Source organism: Stylophora pistillata, chromosome 3, assembly GCF_964205215.1.
Source record: "Stylophora pistillata chromosome 3, jaStyPist1.2, whole genome shotgun sequence".
NCBI classification, from domain to species: domain Eukaryota; kingdom Metazoa; phylum Cnidaria; class Anthozoa; order Scleractinia; family Pocilloporidae; genus Stylophora; species Stylophora pistillata.
The window spans coordinates 37,528,528-37,548,329 of NC_142521.1; the positions used below are offsets into that span (position 1 = coordinate 37,528,528).

General features: G+C 38.5%; 3 protein-coding genes across 3 annotated transcripts in view; 2 read left to right on the forward strand and 1 right to left on the reverse strand.

Annotated features, from left to right (window-relative positions):
• The first annotated feature begins 3,316 nt into the window (after window positions 1-3,316).
• Window positions 3,317-19,802, forward strand: part of LOC148735956 (NACHT, LRR and PYD domains-containing protein 12-like) — a 77,422-nt gene continuing 60,936 nt past the window's right edge. Inside the window, exon 1 of the mRNA XM_088751841.1 lies at window positions 3,317-3,450. The gene's annotated coding sequence lies outside the window, so the exon portion shown is untranslated. The remainder of the gene's footprint in view (window positions 3,451-19,802) is intronic.
• LOC148735957 (bifunctional 3'-5' exonuclease/ATP-dependent helicase WRN-like) lies at window positions 11,473-14,213 on the forward strand. Its single transcript, XM_088751840.1, has 2 exons — window positions 11,473-12,099; window positions 12,263-14,213. The coding sequence occupies exons 1-2, from the start codon at window positions 11,621-11,623 to the stop codon at window positions 13,704-13,706; spliced, it is 1,923 nt and encodes a 640-aa protein (XP_088607966.1). The 5' UTR covers window positions 11,473-11,620; the 3' UTR covers window positions 13,707-14,213.
• On the reverse strand, window positions 13,725-19,299 carry LOC148735958 (uncharacterized). Its single transcript, XM_088751834.1, has 4 exons — window positions 18,081-19,299; window positions 16,865-17,473; window positions 16,284-16,544; window positions 13,725-15,765 (listed from the first exon to the last, which is right to left on the reverse strand). Exons 1-4 carry the CDS (start codon window positions 19,167-19,169, stop codon window positions 14,548-14,550), a joined length of 3,177 nt encoding a protein of 1,058 aa, XP_088607960.1. The 5' UTR covers window positions 19,170-19,299; the 3' UTR covers window positions 13,725-14,547.

The window sequence follows — 19,802 nt, forward strand, 5'->3', positions numbered from 1 at the left end:
CCAGGGGGGTTGTTAAATGGCCTTCACGTAAAGTTCAACTATGGCAGCCAGACCTGAAAATAAAGTGAGTTATCGAAGGATGGAAAATGAACTTCAAGTTTAAAGACTTTTGAGGAAATACTTTTAAGTCAATTTAAAAGTGTGCACTATAGACAAAAAAAGTGTAAAAGTAACTTAAAATTGAAAAAGATGGCACAAGACTGGGAACGATAATTCAAGAGTTAGGCCGCCACTTTATATAAAATTCCAGGGATTAAGCTAATACCTCTAAAATTGTCTTCAAAACACTTTATTTCCATCTGAAAAATACTTTAAAATTTTGAATAAGTTAGGTGTCGCTCTCTCAAGGGAGATGAAAGTTAAACGGAGATCTAATATAACAAGCTTTTCCTTCACCAGTGACTAGTTCCCCGATCGTTGAGGCTGGGCTTAAGAGTGAGCTCGGGATTCTTTTTCAGCAAGACCTTTCACTTTTCTTTCCTCGGCAGAGAAAATTTAACTGTTGATCTGACTTCTGCACGTGTCGATGTTTTCGTGAATTCTACATTTCCAGAAGATGGAGGTAGTTTCATGGCTACAAAGCCAGGGAAGAAACGCAAGATGCTTTTTTAGCTACTTTTTGGAGACCATAACTTAGCGAGTTTGAGGAGACCAGGGAAAAGGTGGCCACACCCTCTTTTTTCCTGTATATTCACGAAGTGCTTTAATGTGCTTGCTTCGCGAAGTATTAAAACTTGGTTGAGACCTTGATATCCCGAACCAATTTTCAAAACCCTTCTCGCCGAGAATGAAGCAAATTACAAAGTCATCAGTGTTGTCAAAATGAACCAGTCAATCAGTTCTTTTTGTTAATAGGATACAACTAACTTTAAAGCGTAGTCAGGGGAAATATAGATAAACTAAACAGACATACCAAATTACTAAAAGAGGAAATAATGCTTTTGACTCAAGTTTTAGTTGAGTTACAGGTAAGAAACATCTCCATAAGTTTGGAAGATTTGATGAGATGGTTAGGCTTGCCATCAGGACCAGCAGATTTACTAAAGTTCAAGTTAGATCAGAAGAGTTTGGTAAACCTGTGCCTCACTAACAAGGAGGAAATAAAAGTCAAGAGTGAGTGTTTTCTTTTGTATGTTGATAACACTCGTGCAACCGGCAAAATCATCCACAGGAAAGTCAAGACTACTTCATCGATTAATAGTGAAATGGTGAAATGGTGAAATCGTTAAAGATTGCACGTGTGTCCAGAACTGCACTAACATTCTGAATTCAAAGCATTGGCTGAGAACTGCTACTTGACTTGCCGTTTTATAGAAGAGGCCTCAGATTCTTCCAGAAGGAAACAGCAGAGCCAGGGGAGGTCAGATGCTGCTTTGTCGCAGAAGTCCTTAACTGATTTTCGTTTCATTGCTGTAACTTTATTTCGCTGTTATTGGTAATTTTTCCAATTTTTACATGTTAAACACCAGCGAGATTTTCAATGGAAGTAATCCTGAGACAAGATTTTCCTTCTGAGTTGATGGATTGATCCAAGGTGGGTGATTGCCTCGAATATTTGCTTGTTTAATCGGAGCGTGATCATCAATACCTTGCTTATGCCATACCGTTAATTGCGGCTGATAAGCCCCCCCCTACTTATAAGCCCCCCCCCCCCCTCGTCATAAACCCATTTACCTGTAAACAACAAAAAAAAAGGTCGGACTACAATCTCCACTCTGGCTTTTCTTCAAGAGATAGGAACTCTGTGCTATTTCAAACTAAAATTTTGAAAAGTCAGTGCGAAACAATAAGTTTATCTCTTCTTTTTAGTATTAAGAAAAAATTAAAAACAATCTACAAAAAACAAACAAACAAACAAACAAGCAAACAAACTTTTATAGTAAATCGCACACAGCTTCCTGTGGTATTAAATTATTATCAAAGGGCTACAGCATTTTCTCTCCGTTGAACTTTAACCGGACATATGTTCAGACAACAGGGTGTATCGCCTGATTCCCCTTCTCTTGCTTTCAGTTCGCCCAACTTGATGTGTTTTATCCAATGTAATGTAGACGTTAGTGCATGTTTTGTGGAATAACTTATTGGTCTTCTGAGATACTGCAACAGAAGACGGAGATGAACTCTATCTCTGGTCCGAAATTGAAACTGTCGTTCAAAATTACACTTGTTTCTTAATTGGAGAGCTAATAAGTAGTTATGCCTAAACAATTATGGCCGTGACTGGGTACATAATTTGTCACGCAATATTCAACGTGACCTCAGAAAGTCACGGAATACTTTTACATCAGTATTTCGCTGAGTATTTCTCTTTATTTTTAAAACTTTAGGGGTCATCTGTGAATTTTCAGCAAAACTATTACGAGTAACAGTGAGACATATTTTTAGAACATTCAACACTTCCGTTTTGCGGTAAATGTTATCTTATCACGTGACTGATATGCTTGAGTGGAATGTTGTAGCCATGGAGTGAAGTTTCAGCTAAAGAATCCTTGTGTTTCCTTCTCTCATCTCGGCTCTGAACTTTAACTGAACAGTTTTGGCTGATCATCCCGGTCGAAAGTATTAAAATCCACCAGCCATGTGCTTATCTTAAAAAAATTACGTCATACACAATGTGCATTGTTATTTCGTGTTCTTTTGGGATACCTGTGGTGATTTTGTCTATATATCGAATAAATGTTTTTTCTGTCTGAAAAACAAACTAATTATACCAATTAGACCACATATAACAAATAATTGTTTAGAGCTTCGGAAAAGCTACAAACAACACGGTTATCTGGACAAAAATAATTCACGACACACGGTTAATTTTTTCCCTTTTTCACGTCACACGGTTAATTTTTTTGGACGTTTCACGCCACACGCTTAACCCCATCGAGACCCACTTATTAGATTGTTTTATTGGATGTCCAAGGTTTCGTACTCATGTATATAAGTTACAAAACGTTCAACAAGTGTGTATTTCCAGGGGCGGATCCAGTAATTTTTGATTGGGGGGGGGGTCCAAACTTTGGTTCAGAAAGGACTGTTGGACTCTTTTGAGGCAAATTACTTCTCCCTCGCACCCCCCACACCCCCACCCACCAGTCGCGGTTGCACGTTATAATTCCTTGGCCGCTTACTGTTTACTTGGAGTCATTAAAAAGATCAGCCAGTTAAAAAGTGATATACGATCCTGTCGATGTAAGAATTTCAATTTTAAAGTTGTAGGCGTCAGGTCTGTTAGGGGGGTCCGGAGCCCCCGGACCCTCCCCCTGCATCCGCCACAGTCGTTTTCCGTGTTCAGTCCGCGCGGGACTGGTAAAATTACGTCATTTACATCGTTAATATTATGGGATGGGCCATGTACTCGTACTAGGCGAGACTTGGAGAGGTCAAAATTCGGATTAGATGTTCGAATACTTTTCTCACGAGTGTTTCTTTACGTTTTCCTTCGAGTCCACTAATCTTGTAAGTATGTTGTCACTGTAGTATTTTCGTTTCACTTCGTTTGTTTACGTTCCTCTTTTTGTACAGTCAAACCAGATCTTCGTGAATTAAGTTATTCGATTATTCTTGGTCATAAAAAATTGGAATTATTAAAGATTTTTCCTGACTAAGTCCATCAAAGAAAGCTGGGAAGTGCTGTAACTGTTATTTTTAGGCATTCAAGGTTTTATGTAAAAATAGTTTATATACATTTATCGCTTACTAATCCAAGTTAGGTCCTTCCATGAAATGAACAAGCTGCAGCCTCCATCTGGTGCAAAATATGCTAAAATATATTGGTCATCAGAAATTGTGTAACAACAGGCGTTAGCAAAACTGAAGGAAAGTTTTGAGACGCTAGGAAAAAATAACCAATGTTATTCTCTTGCCTGAAAATGCCTTTGCAAAACTTATAATTTTCACCGCGTTCCATTTCGGACCTTTTACTCAGCAGCTTTTTAAATGTATCACAAAGATACGCAAATATCAGTGGAGTAATTAGAGTTGGTTTTGTTAGAATTCTATCCCAGGAATATCGAAACTCTCATACATTCACACAAACTGATGCTGGGAAAACAATGGACGTATTTTGATACCTCCTTACAAACGGTTCGTTCAGGTACCTCTCGGTTGTAATGGAGGATATTCCGATTGATTTAGCCTCTAACTGACCAATTGTCCAATCTGCTTAGTGCTTTAGAGTCTACGAAATACCTTGCTACATGTTAAGGACACAAACCAGAAGGCTCATTTTTAAATTGATTTTTGAACAGTTCACTAATTTCAGCATGATCTTAGATACTTACTAATTACAATTGTTGCGAGATAAAATTGGAAGTTGTTATTCTGAGAATTTTCTAGTTAAGCCTTTTGTTTTGTTAAGCCTTGCCTTTTGCGCCCACGTGTTGTTTTGCTAGATTTATAGTTTTGATCTTTTATTTTTAGTATATGCTCGAACTTGGCTCAGTTCGCAGATTTCCTTCTTACCGTGCTAGACATTTTAATCGCTTGTTATGGTTGAGAATAATTTGTTTCATAGGTGGTCATGATTGGGTTGGTAAAACTGACCCTGAGTTTTACCCACACCGAAGATCCTGTTTGTGCGCGCGATTCTCGTGCGCAGCTCGATCATTGGCGTTTGATTGGTTCCTTGGTGCTCGCCAAGTACTTCGGAGGAAGCCAACCAATTTCCCTCTTTGCAAAACAACGGATACACTATGGAAAGTCCCACGGTCAGCTAACCCAGACATGTCTGCGATTTTTGTATTTAATACGTGGGCACTCCTCGCTAAAAAGTAGTTGTAGGAGAAGAAAAGACCTGAAGCGTTGTAGTAGGAAACAATAAAAAGAGAAGAGTCCAGAGTCTTGGCTTCCCGTTAAAAGTCAAGCGAGTTGCTAACCCCCCAACACGATGTATATCTGTTTTTCTGTATCCCTATTGGTTTTGTAATCAGACCTTTCAGCGTCAGTAGGCGCATAAGAAAGGCGAGTTTAGCGTCCCTTTAATCAGTTCTTCGTAAGTTTTTGAGCAGTCTTGGTAAACTTTCGCCCTTTCGTTTTCTTAACCTTTGGCACAAGCAGAACCGTTATATCAGTACCTTTGCAACTTTGTTCATTTCTGGTCTAGTTTTTTTCAGTGTTGGGCGACAATGCACGAAGAGATATTTCGTTGTATTGCCGTATTCTAAATTGATTTAAGTTTTAAAGGTCAAAACTGTACCAAATGCAAGTGAACGTCCACAATTTAGATAAGAACAATGAGCTGTTAACCAGCCACCAAAATTCTTGTATTTTGTTTCGAAACTTTTGTACTGTTTTATTTGTATTGTTCTTTGTCATTTGAATCTCGCTATTGGCGTTGGGACACAGCTTTTTATACGCGATTCTTTGATTCTGTATTCCACGAAATTTCATGGATTGACAGAACTTCGTTGTATTGTCGTTTCAGCTTACGATCTATAGATTGATTGATTTTGAGATTGATTGTGATTTTCATCGATGATTGTAGTCCGTGGTCGATTGCCTTTCAAGAGTAAAGACTCGTACAAACGGTCAACTTTGGTTTGTTATCTCGATCTGTAAAATAGTCCACAAGCGCCTCGTTGACCGCGTCTTGGAGCGACGCCCCATTTAAACTTGAGAATCTAGATTTGTGGTCGCCGCAAATGCTACACTACAGATGTTACCGATGTGAACATCCATCCGGGTATGAACATCAAGACATGCATGGCTGCGTGTGTTGTTATCAGCTATAACTATGTCATAGGCTGACTGGACATTGGGAATCACTCCAGGAGGGTGTTAATGGCCTTCACGTTAAGTCCAACTAGGTCAGCCAGACCTGCAAATAGAGTGGGTCATCGAAGGATGGAAAATTCACTTAAAGTTAAAGGACCTTTGAGGAAATACTTTGAGGTCAAATTGAAAGTGTGTACTTTAGACAAAAAAGTGTAAAAGTAATTTAAAATTGAAAAACATGGGACAGGATTGGGAACGCCGGACAACTCAAGAGTTAGGCCGCCACTTTATATAAAATTCCAGGGATTAAGCTAATACCTCTAAAATTGTCGTCAAAACATTTTATTTCTATCTGAAAAATTCTTAGAATTTTGGACAAGTTAGGTGTTGCTCTCTAAGGAGAGATGAAGTTAAATGGAGACCTAACACAATAAGCTTTTCCTCCACCAGTAACTAGTTCAGCCCATCGTTAAGGTTGTACTTAGGAGTGAGCTCGGGATCCTTTTCAACAAGACCTTGCACTTTTCTCTCCTCGGCAGAGAAACCTTAACTGTTGACCTGACTTCTGTACGTGTTGATGTTTTCATGAATTCCTCATTTCTAAAAGGTGGACGGAGGTAGTTTCATGGCTACGAAGGCAGGGGAAGAAACAGGGGAAGAAACGCAAAATGCTTTCAGCTACTTTTTGGGCGTGGCCTGCATTTTCCATTCATCGTTCCTTGAAAACCTGTTTGATTAAGCAAGGAGCTGGTTTAGAGATCATAACTCAGCGAGTCTGAGGAGACGAAGGAAAAGGTGGCCACACCCTCTAGCTTTTTTTTCCCTGTATATTCACGAAATGCTTTGATGTGCTTGCTTCTCGAAGTATTAAAATTTAGTGAAGACCTTGATATCCCGCGAACCACTTTTCAAAACACTTCTCGCCAAGGATGAAGCAAATTACAAAGTCCTCAGTGTTGTCAAGGTGAACCAGTCAGTCAGTTCAGTTTTTGTTGATAGGATACAACTAACTTTAAAGCGTAGTCAAAATATAGATGAACTAAACAGACATACCAAATTACTAATTAAATTACTAAAAGTGGAAATAAAGCTTTTTACTATGGTTTTGGTTGAGTTACATGTAAAGAGAACATCTCCATGAGTTTAGACGATTTTTGATGAGTTGGTTAGGTTTGCCATTGGAACCAGCAGATTCACAAACGTTCAAGTTAGATCAGAAGAGTTTAGTAAGCCTGTGCCTCTCTAACAGGGAGAAAATAAAATTCAAAAGTGGGTGTTTTCTTTTGTATGTTGACAACACTCGTCATCCACAGGTAGGTCAACACTACTTCATCGTTAAATCAGAAGAGTTTGGTAAACCTGTGCCTCACTAACAGGAAGAAAATAAAATTCAAGAGTGGGTGTTTCTTTTGTATGTTGATAACACCCGTGTACATGTCAAGGTCAAGACTACTTCATCAATTAATTAATGGTGAAATGGCGAAATCGTTACTGAAGATCGCACATGTGAACAGAACTACACAAGCATTCCCAATTAAAGAACGGCCACTCGACTTGCCGTTTTATTAAAGAGGCCTCAGATTCTTCCAGAAGGAAACAGCAGAGCGAAGCTGGGGAGATCAGATGCTGCTTTGTCGCAGAAATGCATGATTGATTTTCGTTTTATTGCTGTTACCTTATTTTGCTGTTATTAGTAATTTTTCCAAATTTTTATTTGTTAAAGATCAGCAAAATTTTCAATGGAAATGAACCTGAGACAAGAATTTTCTTTTGAATTGATTGATAACTGCAAGGTGGATGATTGCCTCGAATGTTTGCTCGTTAAATCGGAGCGTGATCATCAATATCCTGCAGATGTCCTACCGCGTGTAAATAGCGGCTGATAAGCCCCCCCTACTTATAACCTCCCCTTTGTTATAGACCCATTTACCTGTAAACAACAACAACAAAAATCTGACTACAAGCCCCAAACTAGCTTTTCTTTAAGAGGTAGGAACTCTGTGCTGTTTCAAACGAAAAGTTTGAAAAGTGTGAAACAATAAGTTGACCTCTTCATTTTGTATTAAAAAGAAAAAAACATTAAAAAGAACCTACACAAAACAAACAAACAAACTTTTACAGTAAATCGCAGACGGCTTCTTGTTGTATTAAATTACTATCAAAGGGCTACAGTATTTTCTTTCTTGCTTCCCTTTAATTTTAACCAGACATATGTTTACACAAAAGGGTGTATCGCCTGATTCCCGTTCTCTTGCATTCAGTTCGCCCAACTTGATGTGCTTTATCCAATGTGATGTAGACGTTCGCGCATGTTTTGTGGAATAACTGATTGGTTTTCTGAGATACTGCAACAGATGACGGAGATGAACTCTATCTCTTGTCCGAAATGGAAAATGTTGTTCAAAATTACACTAGTTTCCTAACTAGAGAGGTTAGAGGTAATTATGTCTAGATAATAGCCCATTTCCGAATTACCCATGGCCTCTTTTTCAGGACGAGGCCTGGTGCTCTGCCATTCTTGTGAAAATGAGTTTAATTTGCATGTGAATGAATACTTATAATCATATGAAAGGATGATCACCAAGACTCGTTTTGAAAATGAGGCCAAGGGTAATTCGGAAATTGGCTATTATGGCCGTGCCTTGGTACGCATATTCAACATGTCCTCAGAGGGTCACGGAATGCTTAAACTCCAGTATTTCGCTGAATATTTCTCTATCTTTTTATGACTTAAAGGACCATCTGTGGAATTTTCGGCAAAACTGTTACTACCACAAGTAACAATGAGACATTTTTAGAACATTCAACACTTCCATCTTGCGCTAAAGATTATCTTATCACGTGACTGACTTGCTTGAGTGGAATGCACTAGCTTGGCAGTTTCCTTGTGAAATCAACAGTCCGGTGGAGTGAAGTTTCACCTAAAGAATCATTGTGTTTCCTTCTTTCATCTCAGCTCTGAAGTTGTAAAAACAGTTCTGTATGTAAAGTGCATCTCACCAAGTCGAAGTTGTACAGCAGCTGTAGCTCAGTTTCATTAAACACCAACATTTGCAGTCGTCGAGTAGAGAGGAAACGTAGGTAAGGTTGTTGTCTGGTAACCTAAGCGAGCATGCATTTATTAGATTGTTTAGTGGATGTCTAAGGTTTCATACTCATGTATGTGCGAATAATATGCCACAGTTTTATGGCTGCTTAGGTGAGTTTTGGAGATTGGCATTTACAACAGTTGTATAATAAATATGCTCATTTTAGATTAGCAACCTTTGCATTGCTTGATCATGAAAGTGAAAGTTGCCTATCTCATCATGTTCCTGGTTATTTATAGGGAACTGCACCTATGAATTCTTTGTTTTCCCAGTATCTCATTGCTGTTTGTTTGTCTATTTGTTATATTTCATTTACTTGAGACTATTTTTTTGAAAAATAGATGACTTTCGATTTCATCGGTATAACTGCGTGCATTCAAGACATCAATTTAAATGTATTTGGATATGATTATCAACAACAGTTTGCAAATATTAAAACTTAAATTACCACATTGAAAAACATCTCGGCCTGGAGAATTAGACTTTATTCCAGTGAACTGAATGGCTAAAGCCAAGATAATTCTGGAATATCGTGAATGCTTTCAGAGGATTTTTTAATGTGACATGCATTTGCGATCATGACTTTGCCCAGCTTCCTATATCCCAGCGGTTTACGAATAAATCGTCTTTTTCTTCAATTTAATTTTGATATTGTTGGCAATTATTAAGAGTGCTATATTCTAATTTTTACCTTTTACTGCTGTAGTTGCTTTTTGAAATATAGTTGCTCTGACACTGAAGAGCACTCGGTTTAAGACTTTTAATTTCTGTCACCCTCTAACCCCTGTGAGATCTTTGTTCTATTTTAACTTGCCCCAGTGGGATAAATTTAAATTTTACTTGTGGACTTGAGACTATAGTAAAGAACAGTGTCTTTTCCAATCCCTACAAGCTTCTTGTTACTAATCTGAGCTACTTTGAAATGCTCACCTGGTTCTGTTTTTATTTCATTGTTAACTCAGCTAGGGTGTAGAATTCATTTTTACTTACAGGTGCCAAGTGTCAATTAAACAATTGTGATTGAGTTGCCAGATGAAGCAATAATTTGGTTGCCAGTAAATCTCAGTGATTAAAAAAGTGTCCTCAATTTTTACTTGCAATGCAAAAAAGTTTTTAAGACCCTGCTGACACTTCGCTGTAAACCAGCATGATGTTATACCAGCCAACATTAAATGGTGTGGGTGGATTCGGTTTTTCAAAATAGATCTCCCACAATGGGCTCTGTCACATAATGTGTATCAGTATAGTTTTGATCAGTAAACTTGACAAGTAAATTGCAAGGCAACCGGATTCAAATTGTGTGGAAGTTGTGCAGTGAGATTTTATAATAGTGTGATTAATTTGCTCAAAGAACCATCATCCATTTCAGATTGTTGCACCCCAGTTAGTTTACAATTATTATAATTTATGAAGCTAAAACAAAATAATTTTTGCCAAATGGTGCATTTGGTAACCTTTCCACTGATATGATTATAGTTTATGTTGGTTATATTTTTAAATAGCATGTTGAGAATTTTTTTTACAGAGGAAACCCTTGAAGGTCTTTAGTATCCTTAAAAAAGAACACTGCAAAAATGTTTGATGCATGTAGATTGCCTGCTAGCATTAATTTACTAACCCTTAGATTATAGTTGCAAACATTCAATTTTCAGTGGCATTGTCAGCCAGGTCAGGTTGTAATAATTCTCCTTGTCTCCATAAATTGTATAAATCTATGTTTTTCTTTTGGAATTTTGTTTGCAAAATTTTTATATTTGAATGGATTGTTCGTGTAAATGTATCTTGTTAAATATAAAGTGTATTTGTTAGTAAGGTTTTTAATCATGTACAGTTACTGTAGTATTTTTGATTGGCACTATATAGTGGAGCTTTTGTTTTGACAAATGACTCAGAAGTGAGAGCCTGTTTTAGTTGCAAATCCATATGTTCAGGAGCGAAAAAACAAAAAGTTACAATTTAAACTTACTATCTGAACAACTCACTTGTTATTCTTTTATGGTGTATGCATATTTAACCGTTAAATAAAACAATGGTTAATCTGCATAATAAATAAATTTTGTGTTGCGTTGTGTCTGTTTGGTAATAGATCGCAGGTGACATCAAAATGCAAAAAGAACAAAAATTAGTGGTGCAGCCAAGTGTGTTACTGACATACTTCCCATGTTTTGTCATCTTCTGTGATCTATCACTGTACAGACCCAAGGCAAATGGAATCTATTTGGTTTTTTTTACCACAAAGCAAAAATCTGTTAACCATTAACACCGTAACTCCATACTGTTCTGTTTACATTTTTAAGGTGTGACAAGGAGAGTTTGTTGAACAATTTAGAGCTTTTTCTAGTTGTTGATCATTTCCTTGATTCTCCTGACCTTAATGTGTGACCCAGGGGTGTTATTGTAAGGAGAAAAAAGCTGCTGATCCTTCTTAGGGGTTAAAGGGTTTAATCGGTGACATCATCTATGGGTTTGTTCTCAAATAGATTTAATTTATTAGATTTGCCGACAGGCAGGGATACCGCAACAGCTTGGGCCAGTTACTGTGCGCCCAGTAAACCCACCCATCCCACCCATCCCACCTAGGGGAGGACATCCATCACATAGTAATCTCGTGTGTGGGAAATTAACGTCTCCTACCCGCCAACCCTGCAGGAGACTAGTCTCCTTCGCAGCCGCTCGGGCCGGAGTCATGCAACGCTCCCCGTCCCCACGCGGCTGCTTCAAACCGACATACATTCCTTTCTCGGAAATGAACCAATCAATGTTTGGCTTTCATTTTCTTGCGAATGTTCGCGCGTTAAATTTCAACCAATCACCTGGCTCCTTTTATGTATCAGATAATGGCGGATCTCGAAGAAGCTTTCAATCTTGTAGCGTCAAAATTCGGCATACAGGCTTTAAATTCGCATCAGCAATTAGCAATATCGAAGTTAATTGAAAGGAAAAAGGATATTTTCGTTAATTTGCCGACTGGCTTCGGAAAATCTCTGATTTTTCAAGCTTTTCCGTTAGTCATCGACCACGTATCAAGTCAGCTAGGCCACATTTGTGTTGTTGTGTCGCCTTTGCTCACTCTAGTGGATGATCAAGTGGAATATTTGAGAGGCAAGGGAGTTACAGCGGCGAACATTAGCTCTTACACTGAAGAAGAGGCGACTTTGATAGAAAAGGGAAAGACTTCTGTTGTCTTTGGCTCCCCAGAAGCTTGGATTCAAAACGAACGGTGGAGAACAATGCTTGGAAATTCTGTGTATTCCAAAAAATTATGTGCTTTGGCCATCGATGAAGCCCACGTAATAAGGCAGTGGTAAGTGGAGTCTGTATATATATATATATGCTTAAAGTTTCTGCTTAGCACTCCACTTATAAAATTTTAATCTTGCTTTGCAATGCAAATTGATCAAATACCATCCTTTTCATTGTTTTGCTGCAGTTTAAATTTTTGATGGTTATTGGTTTTTCTTATACAGGGGGACATCCCAAAGCAATAAGATGGCTGCATTTCGTCATTGCTATGGAAAGCTGTATGAGTTGCGGTCCCTTGCTCCAAATACCCCAATGGTTGCATTAACTGCAACAGCAACAAAGCTAACTGAAGACACCATCAAAAAAGTTCTCCTAATGCAGAATCCATTTGACATTAAAGAAAGTCCAAACAAGGTAAATCTTACCTATTCAGTTACAAAGATGAACAAAGATTGTGACCTTGAATTATTCTTTGAGTGGCTTGTAGAAGACATCAGGAAATTAAAAGATAAGTGTGACAGGACCATAATCTACTGTCAGACCATAAAACAGTGTGGGATTATCTATGGAATGCTAAGAGGACTATTAGGGAAAGACCTTTTCATTGAGAAGACAAGCACTGGTCAAAAATTGCCCTTAGTAGAGATGTTGCATTCATGCACCCCTGCCTCAAACAAGAAAAACATTTTGATCTCCTTCCAGCACGAGGATGGGATCATAAGGGTCTTAGTTGCGACTATAGCATTTGGCATGGGAGTCAATTGCAAAGCTGTTCACAGGATCATCCATTATGGGCCATCAAAGAATATTGAAGCCTTTGTTCAAGAAACTGGGAGAGCTGGGCATGATGGCCATCAGAGTAGCTCATTTTTGTTGTATAATGGCATGCTTTTGAATCACGTGGAGGGAGACATTAAGTTGTTTATTAAATTAACTGATTGTCGAAGAAAAGCAATTCTGGAACACTTTGACAATGATAATGAGAGGCCTCTACTGAAACATCTCTGCTGTGATAATTGCGCTAATAACTGTGACTGCAGTTTGCCAGAATGCAAAACTTCACTTCAATATCCTGTGTCTGTAGATGCAAAGAGTAGCACAAGTTCAGGCAGGACAAGAGATATTCAACCACTACAGAGGGAGCATGTAAAAAGTTGCCTGATAAAGTATCACAAGTCACTCTTGGTTGATCTTGTAGGCATGGCTGCAAAAGCAAATCTCAGGACATTGACCAACATTCAATTTATGCTAGGATTTGGAGATCTTCAAATTTCACAGGTTCTTGATAACCTGGAGCACATATTTGAAATGTCTGATGTTTACAGAACAGTGGAAATCTGGCATAAAAGGCATGCACTAGAGATTGTCCGAGTAATTAGTGAAACTTTTCATGACACAAATCTCAACAGCAATGATGCTTATGATGTCAATGGTGATGATGATGATGATGACGACAATGTTGTTTTTAGTGAGGATCAACTTGACAAATGGAGTGATATTTTACTTGATGATGAACTGTTTGAAATGGTCATGGACAACATTTCACTTTCCCAGATGGATACAAGTTCTTTCCTTGGCAATCAACCCAATGATTCATCTGATGTAGACATTGTTGATGATGACAATGATTTGCTTACAGCTTTTGCTGGAACATCTGGTGTGTTATGATGTATTATTAATAAGTAATTAATATTAAGTGGACATTTAATTGACCCTATTCAAGATTAGTAAATTATTGGATTGTTCCAGTACCCTAAACCTCTCCACCGTATCCCCAAAATAAAAGATTTTTTACAACATTGTAGAATATTGTTTGTTTTTTTTTTTGTAAGAGATTCTAATAGAGGATTTTACTTAGTATTGTCATATAGATGATAACAATTATGTGGCCTTGTGTTCTGGCCAATCCAATTATGTCATTCATTTTCACTTTAGTTGAAGTTAATCAAGCACCTACTGGTAACACACACTAGAAATTCATATTTTCACCCACACACAGTTGTGGATTTCCATTGCTGGTCTAAAGCCAGGGTCTATGAAACTGGAACATCTAAATTTAGGATCTGTATCAAATTAGATCCTTTGCATTTTGCAATTTTATAAAATGTTAGTAATCATGTGTTCTTCATTCTAATATATTGTTTTTTTCAATAAAATCTTGATCTTATTAGTCTCCTTTCGCAGCCGCTTGGACTGGCGTGGACTACTATCTTATCGAATATTATTAATTGAAGGGGTGAGTGGAATGAAGCCCTAAGTGACTTTGGAAAACGTTGAGGTAGCCAGCAGTTAATGTATGGTCCCTTGGGAAACTAGTTAGTTTGTTTTCCCTTTAGTTCTGATGTTTCCCAAGACAGAGGACTCGGGAAAACAGAAACTGTTTCCCCAGGAACCATACATTAAGTGTATATTATTACTGATCTAAAGTCAAAGCCATGAAACTGCTACTTTGGGGAATACCTTGGGGAAAGGATTGGGCTTTGAAAGAAAGATTCCTCAATAAAATAATTCATCTAGCACGTGAGCCCAATTGGATATTCCTTTTGTGCTTGTTGATCCATTTATACAGACTTGATAGATCCAGGTCTTCAAGTCTGTCCCTCTTAAAGTCATTGAACGTTTGGTAGTGTCGCCCATCAGTTTCTGTGAAAACATCCAGGTCAACTGCCCTGTTGACAAGTTCTTCTATGTCTTTATCTGGTGAACCTTCTGGATGCTTGCCTGAGTGGGTTTGTCTGTTCAAACTGCCATCAAGTTTGTCTAAAATGGTGCGTGTTGCATTCTCTGCTTTGCACACTCGCGAAATTGCAGACTCTGTCAAATTAGGCCCCAAATTTCTTATCCCTTGCTTAACAAAATTGTTACTGAGTTCCATGTCTTCGTCAAGGGGGATATTTCCCCCTTTCACACCATGATTGTTCACAAATCGGTTCCAAATAAACCTCTCCCTGTCCCTCTTTGACAACAAGGCATGAACTAAGAAGAACTGGTACAAAATCTCAAGTGCATATTTGGTGCTTCTTGATTCGTCAGCTCTACAGTAGAGAAGAAAGTATTTATACTGCCGCATGACTCGTGCACCGTCACCTTCCTTTATGGCGTCAAGGAAATTGAAAAATAACATGGCATCAGTCATGAGAGCACAGTTATAACTGTAGACATCATCAACATTGTGTTGTTTGTCTAAGGATGGTGTAGGGATAGCAGTGGTAAGCTCAACAGAAGGTTCCTCAGCAACAAATGGTGGATCATGAGAAAGTTCATGAGTATTCCTCCTCTTCTTGTATTTGTATTTCGCATTACATCCAGGAAACCTACATGGAAACTTGTCATCATCTGTCAGCTCTTGCTGTTGCAACACCTGCTGTTTTTCTTCAGCAGTCAGGATGCGGTCCACCAAATGACTACTGTCTTGAAAAATGAAACCATCAACCACCTTGGCTGCAAGCTCGTGCAGCAGTTTGAGTTTCTTCGATTCCTGGAGGTTTTCAATATTGGGAGGAAGAACAAACTTGGATGGTTTCCCTGTTTTGTTCTCAAGTCCTAACACATTCATGGCAGCAGCAATAACCCTGGACTTCAACACTGTTGATAGGAAATCCCTGTCTGCCCTGTATGCTGACTTGACATCACTGCAAACATTCCTCCTGTTTATCACTGTACGGTCCGCAAACATGGTACACTGGTCAACAGCTGAAGAGCCACTATAGAATCTTGAATAGATCAACTAAAAACAACAAAACAAATAACCTAAATAAATAATAATGCTGTCCATGGTCAAGACATGCTATTACAGTCTTAGCCATAGTTCAGTTCACTTCATTTTATTCACACTTTAAGATAAAATGAAGTCTACAGAGTATTTCCTTAAGTAAAAAAAAAAAAAAGAAAGTGAGAGGTGAATTAAGAGGACTATACATGTAGCTTTTGAGCTAAGCACCCCAGATGTTGGATAAAAGATTTAGGTAAGATGAACAAAACATGGCTTTAAACAATAGTTGTTGGGGAATTATCTTTTTCTGAGAGTTCAGCAAAAGTTATCTGGATATTTGCTTCTTCATTTACAAATAGCTCTGAATTTCAGAAGTTCACCTTTATGGTGTATATTCCCTCATCAATTTGGTAAGTAAAAAATGAGAAGTGAAGCATATCTGCTGACGTGCATACCAGATCATAATAATTGGCCCTCCATTGTGTTTTAAATGGACTTGACTGTAATTCAAGTACACCAATATGGACACTTACACTTAGCAATTTCACTGAGGCATGCCAATCCCCAAGTTGCAAGTGAATCCCATCCAAGCGATCCTGTGGTGTTAGTCCATTTGCCTCTGAAGCTATTACATTAACAGCTCTCTCCACAGTCAACTGGTCACCTGAAAACAGCTGTCCATCCACTCCAATGGCTGCATCACTAGAGTTGGGGAGATAGGTGTGGAACATTTGCAAAATTTCCAGCATGTCCTTATTAACATTCTCATCCTTGAATATAAGTCCAAGGGGAACCTGTTGGGAGAAACAAACATCAGTTGGAAATACAATATTTTAGAGAGAAAGTTAACAGCGTACACTTTCTTAGGAACTGTATTTAATAGAAAACATTCCAACAGACATTAAGCATTCACTTTGAACTGAGAGGCATGAAATTACAAACAATAGGTTTATATTTTCCAGCCAGCAAATGGGTTAATTTATGCAATAAGATCATTTCAGTGATACTATTAGTATTATTTTATGAAAGTTTATAGAACTTCAAAAGTAATGACCCCACAATTCCCAAGTTTACTTTACTCCTAAGAATTAACATTTAATGATGAAATGCATACCTTTTTGGACTTCTGAGACATCTCCCTAGTGTATATATGTGGTATGTGGAATATGCAGGCATCCTGCAGTGGCTTCAAGACTTCGAAGTATGATACTAAAATTCTTGATGTCAAAATTATGTAGTCCAAACGTTGATTATGCTGATTGTACAAATTGGGAAGAAACCTGGTGTTTGGGATATTTACAATATCTTCAGGATCAGGTTTTCTGACATCAAGGGAGTTGCCAGAAACTCGGTTTTCCACCATTTGGTGGTTGACCCAGTGGTAGTCTTGATTCTGGTTATCCTTAGTCATATTCCTCCTCTTAACCTGAAAGTCAAGGTTGTCAAAGGATATGACAAATCCAGGATGAAAAGACTTTTTCAATTCATGCTCCTCCCGTGTGGCAGCCAGCAATGCAGGTGAGGTGATTACAGCCATTCCAAGGTTTTCCTTAATTGTTGAAATCCTCTCCTTTACTCTCATTAGGGTGGTATTTTCTTCTGAAATCTGGTCTCTGGTAGTGATTAGATCTGCATCGTGATCCTTCCCCAGTTCATCAAGCTTACTAAGTATGCTTGAGTTGGAATTAGTAAGTTTGAGCTTGTTGAACCTGGAAATAGTAGCCTATTATAGAAGAATATCAAGTGCATGTAAGTGTAGAAATAAGATCTTTTTGCTCTTGCCACCTAGATTACATGTAGCTGTGGCTATTTGCAGGTAGGCCAAAATACTGCCACATAAAGTTTGAACTTGTTAAGTTCAATTAAGGCAATCAATTGTGCCAATAACAATATTATTAATAATGACCTAAGCACACTGAGTGTTTGTTAACACAACCATTCACTGTACACAAGGGGCAAGACTAAATTAATGTTTTAAAAATAACTTTATCCTCGTGAGATGAAACTGTTTTGGCTTGTACAGTGTATTTGGTGCTGTGTTTACAAACATTGTAAGAAAGTATCTAACAATATTGGAAAACAGAGATATTAATAGTTCATGTTGTTTTCCAATTTTATCTTTATGGTTTCCTTTGTTATCAGTTTAAAACCAAAAAACACTATGAACCAAGGATACAATTAAAACACAATTTTTTACATAATTTTACACTGAAAACCATGTGTATTTAAATTTTCTAAAAAGATATCATCTTCCCCTTCCTTCTGATTCCACTGACCCACTTCGATTCAGCCCGATAAAAACAGTATAGACGTTATGGGATCAAATTTACCTCAGCAGCTTTGCTCTTCAGCAAAATCCCCATCACAGCAGCAGTTGCGTTCATTTCACGATTTCTTTGTTTCAAGAGTATCGATCCTGCAAGTGCAACACTTCCAAACCAAGTGCTTTTACGGTTTGCCGGCTTTGGTCGGCTGGCACTGTTCAACAGGAACGCGTAAAATATTGGAGCTCTTTCTTGCCATTCTTCGCACAACTTTTGAAGATGAAAATTCTGCAAATCTTCCTTGCTTGTTTTTCTAAGCAATGACGGCCTGCTCTTGCCGCATAACCCTGATACTTCCTTTGATACAGCTTTTATTACACTTGAAACGACATGAATTCGCACTGTTGGGCAATTCATGACAGCCTTAGCGATTTGGGAAGGGACTCCGTGAGCTAATGCCTTACCAAGAGTCTGGTGGGAGCCAACTAGGGTTTTGTTCAAGTTTTTACTCGGATAATGTACATGTAACTTAACAATGGTGCTATCAGAGCATCCAGGTTTTGACAAATGGAAGCCCGTGGACACGTTGCAAGGATCGCCATGAACATCACCCTGACTGTCAGAAAAAGCATTATTCTTGGTTTGAATGGGTGAAATTCCGGTAAAGAGGAATGCTTGTCTGCTTGATGGAGCAGGAGTGGACTGAGCTAGCGGTGTAGCATAAGAAGTACAAGCGGCAGGATCGGAATAAACATGTGAAGTTTCCTTAGAGAACCGAAGACTTTTTGCAGCACTCACTCGCACATCTCCACTGTTGATCGTCTCCGGATCGTCTCTGTTTTCATTGCGTCCAAGTCTTTTTTCCCTCAGTTGCTCTCTATTTCTAAAAGCAGACAGCAGTTCCTGTTTGATTTCTCGCAGTTTTTTCGCTGCTCTTTCGTATTTAGTTAACTGCTGAAAACACCGTCGGCAAACAAACAAATTACTGTCCTCGTGGTATTTATTTACGTCAAATTCCAGCGACGATCGAATTAGTCCAGCTAAATCAGTGGACGTTTTACCAAATATATAGATCTTATTTTTACAGGTAGGGACAGATGAACAAATAAAACACTTATTATTGCTTTGCACGATCTTCTTAGGCGTCTCTTCCATAGCACGTTGTATGCCGCAAGGGTTTTCCCGCGAAAGAAAACACGACCTCTCGTGTGATTGGTGCAGCGTATACAATGACAACTATTTCATTGGTCCGGCCAAACAAAAGCGCAACACAAAGAGAAAGGAATGTATGTCGGTTTCAAGCAGCCGCGTGGGGACGGGGAGCGTTGCGTGACTCCGGCCCGAGCGGCTGCGAAGGAGACTAGCAGGAGACAGGACCTCCATTTATTCGTCCCTATCCAAGAAGACTAGCAGGGGTTTCATTAAGGGCCGGGCATCGGGCAAATGCACCGGCTGTGAAGACGACATTGCCCGGCTGCTTTTAACATCTCAACCATAAGAAAAAAATAAAAGTTACTTTCCTATGTTTTCCTAATGTATCTTCTAAAACATATATATTTAAACTTATATAACATTAAGTGACTAGAAGGAAACACACATGGTTCGCTGCAACTCTGAGTTTCGTGCGTTAAGCACTCATCAGGCAGATTTAAATCTGCCTGATGAGTGGGGAGGAGCGTTGCGTGACGAGATTAAAAACGGCTGCGAGGGAGACTAGGCATATCTTTGCCCTTCACAAATATAAGCAAACCACGACGGCGACGGCAACGAGAACGTGGGAAAACAATA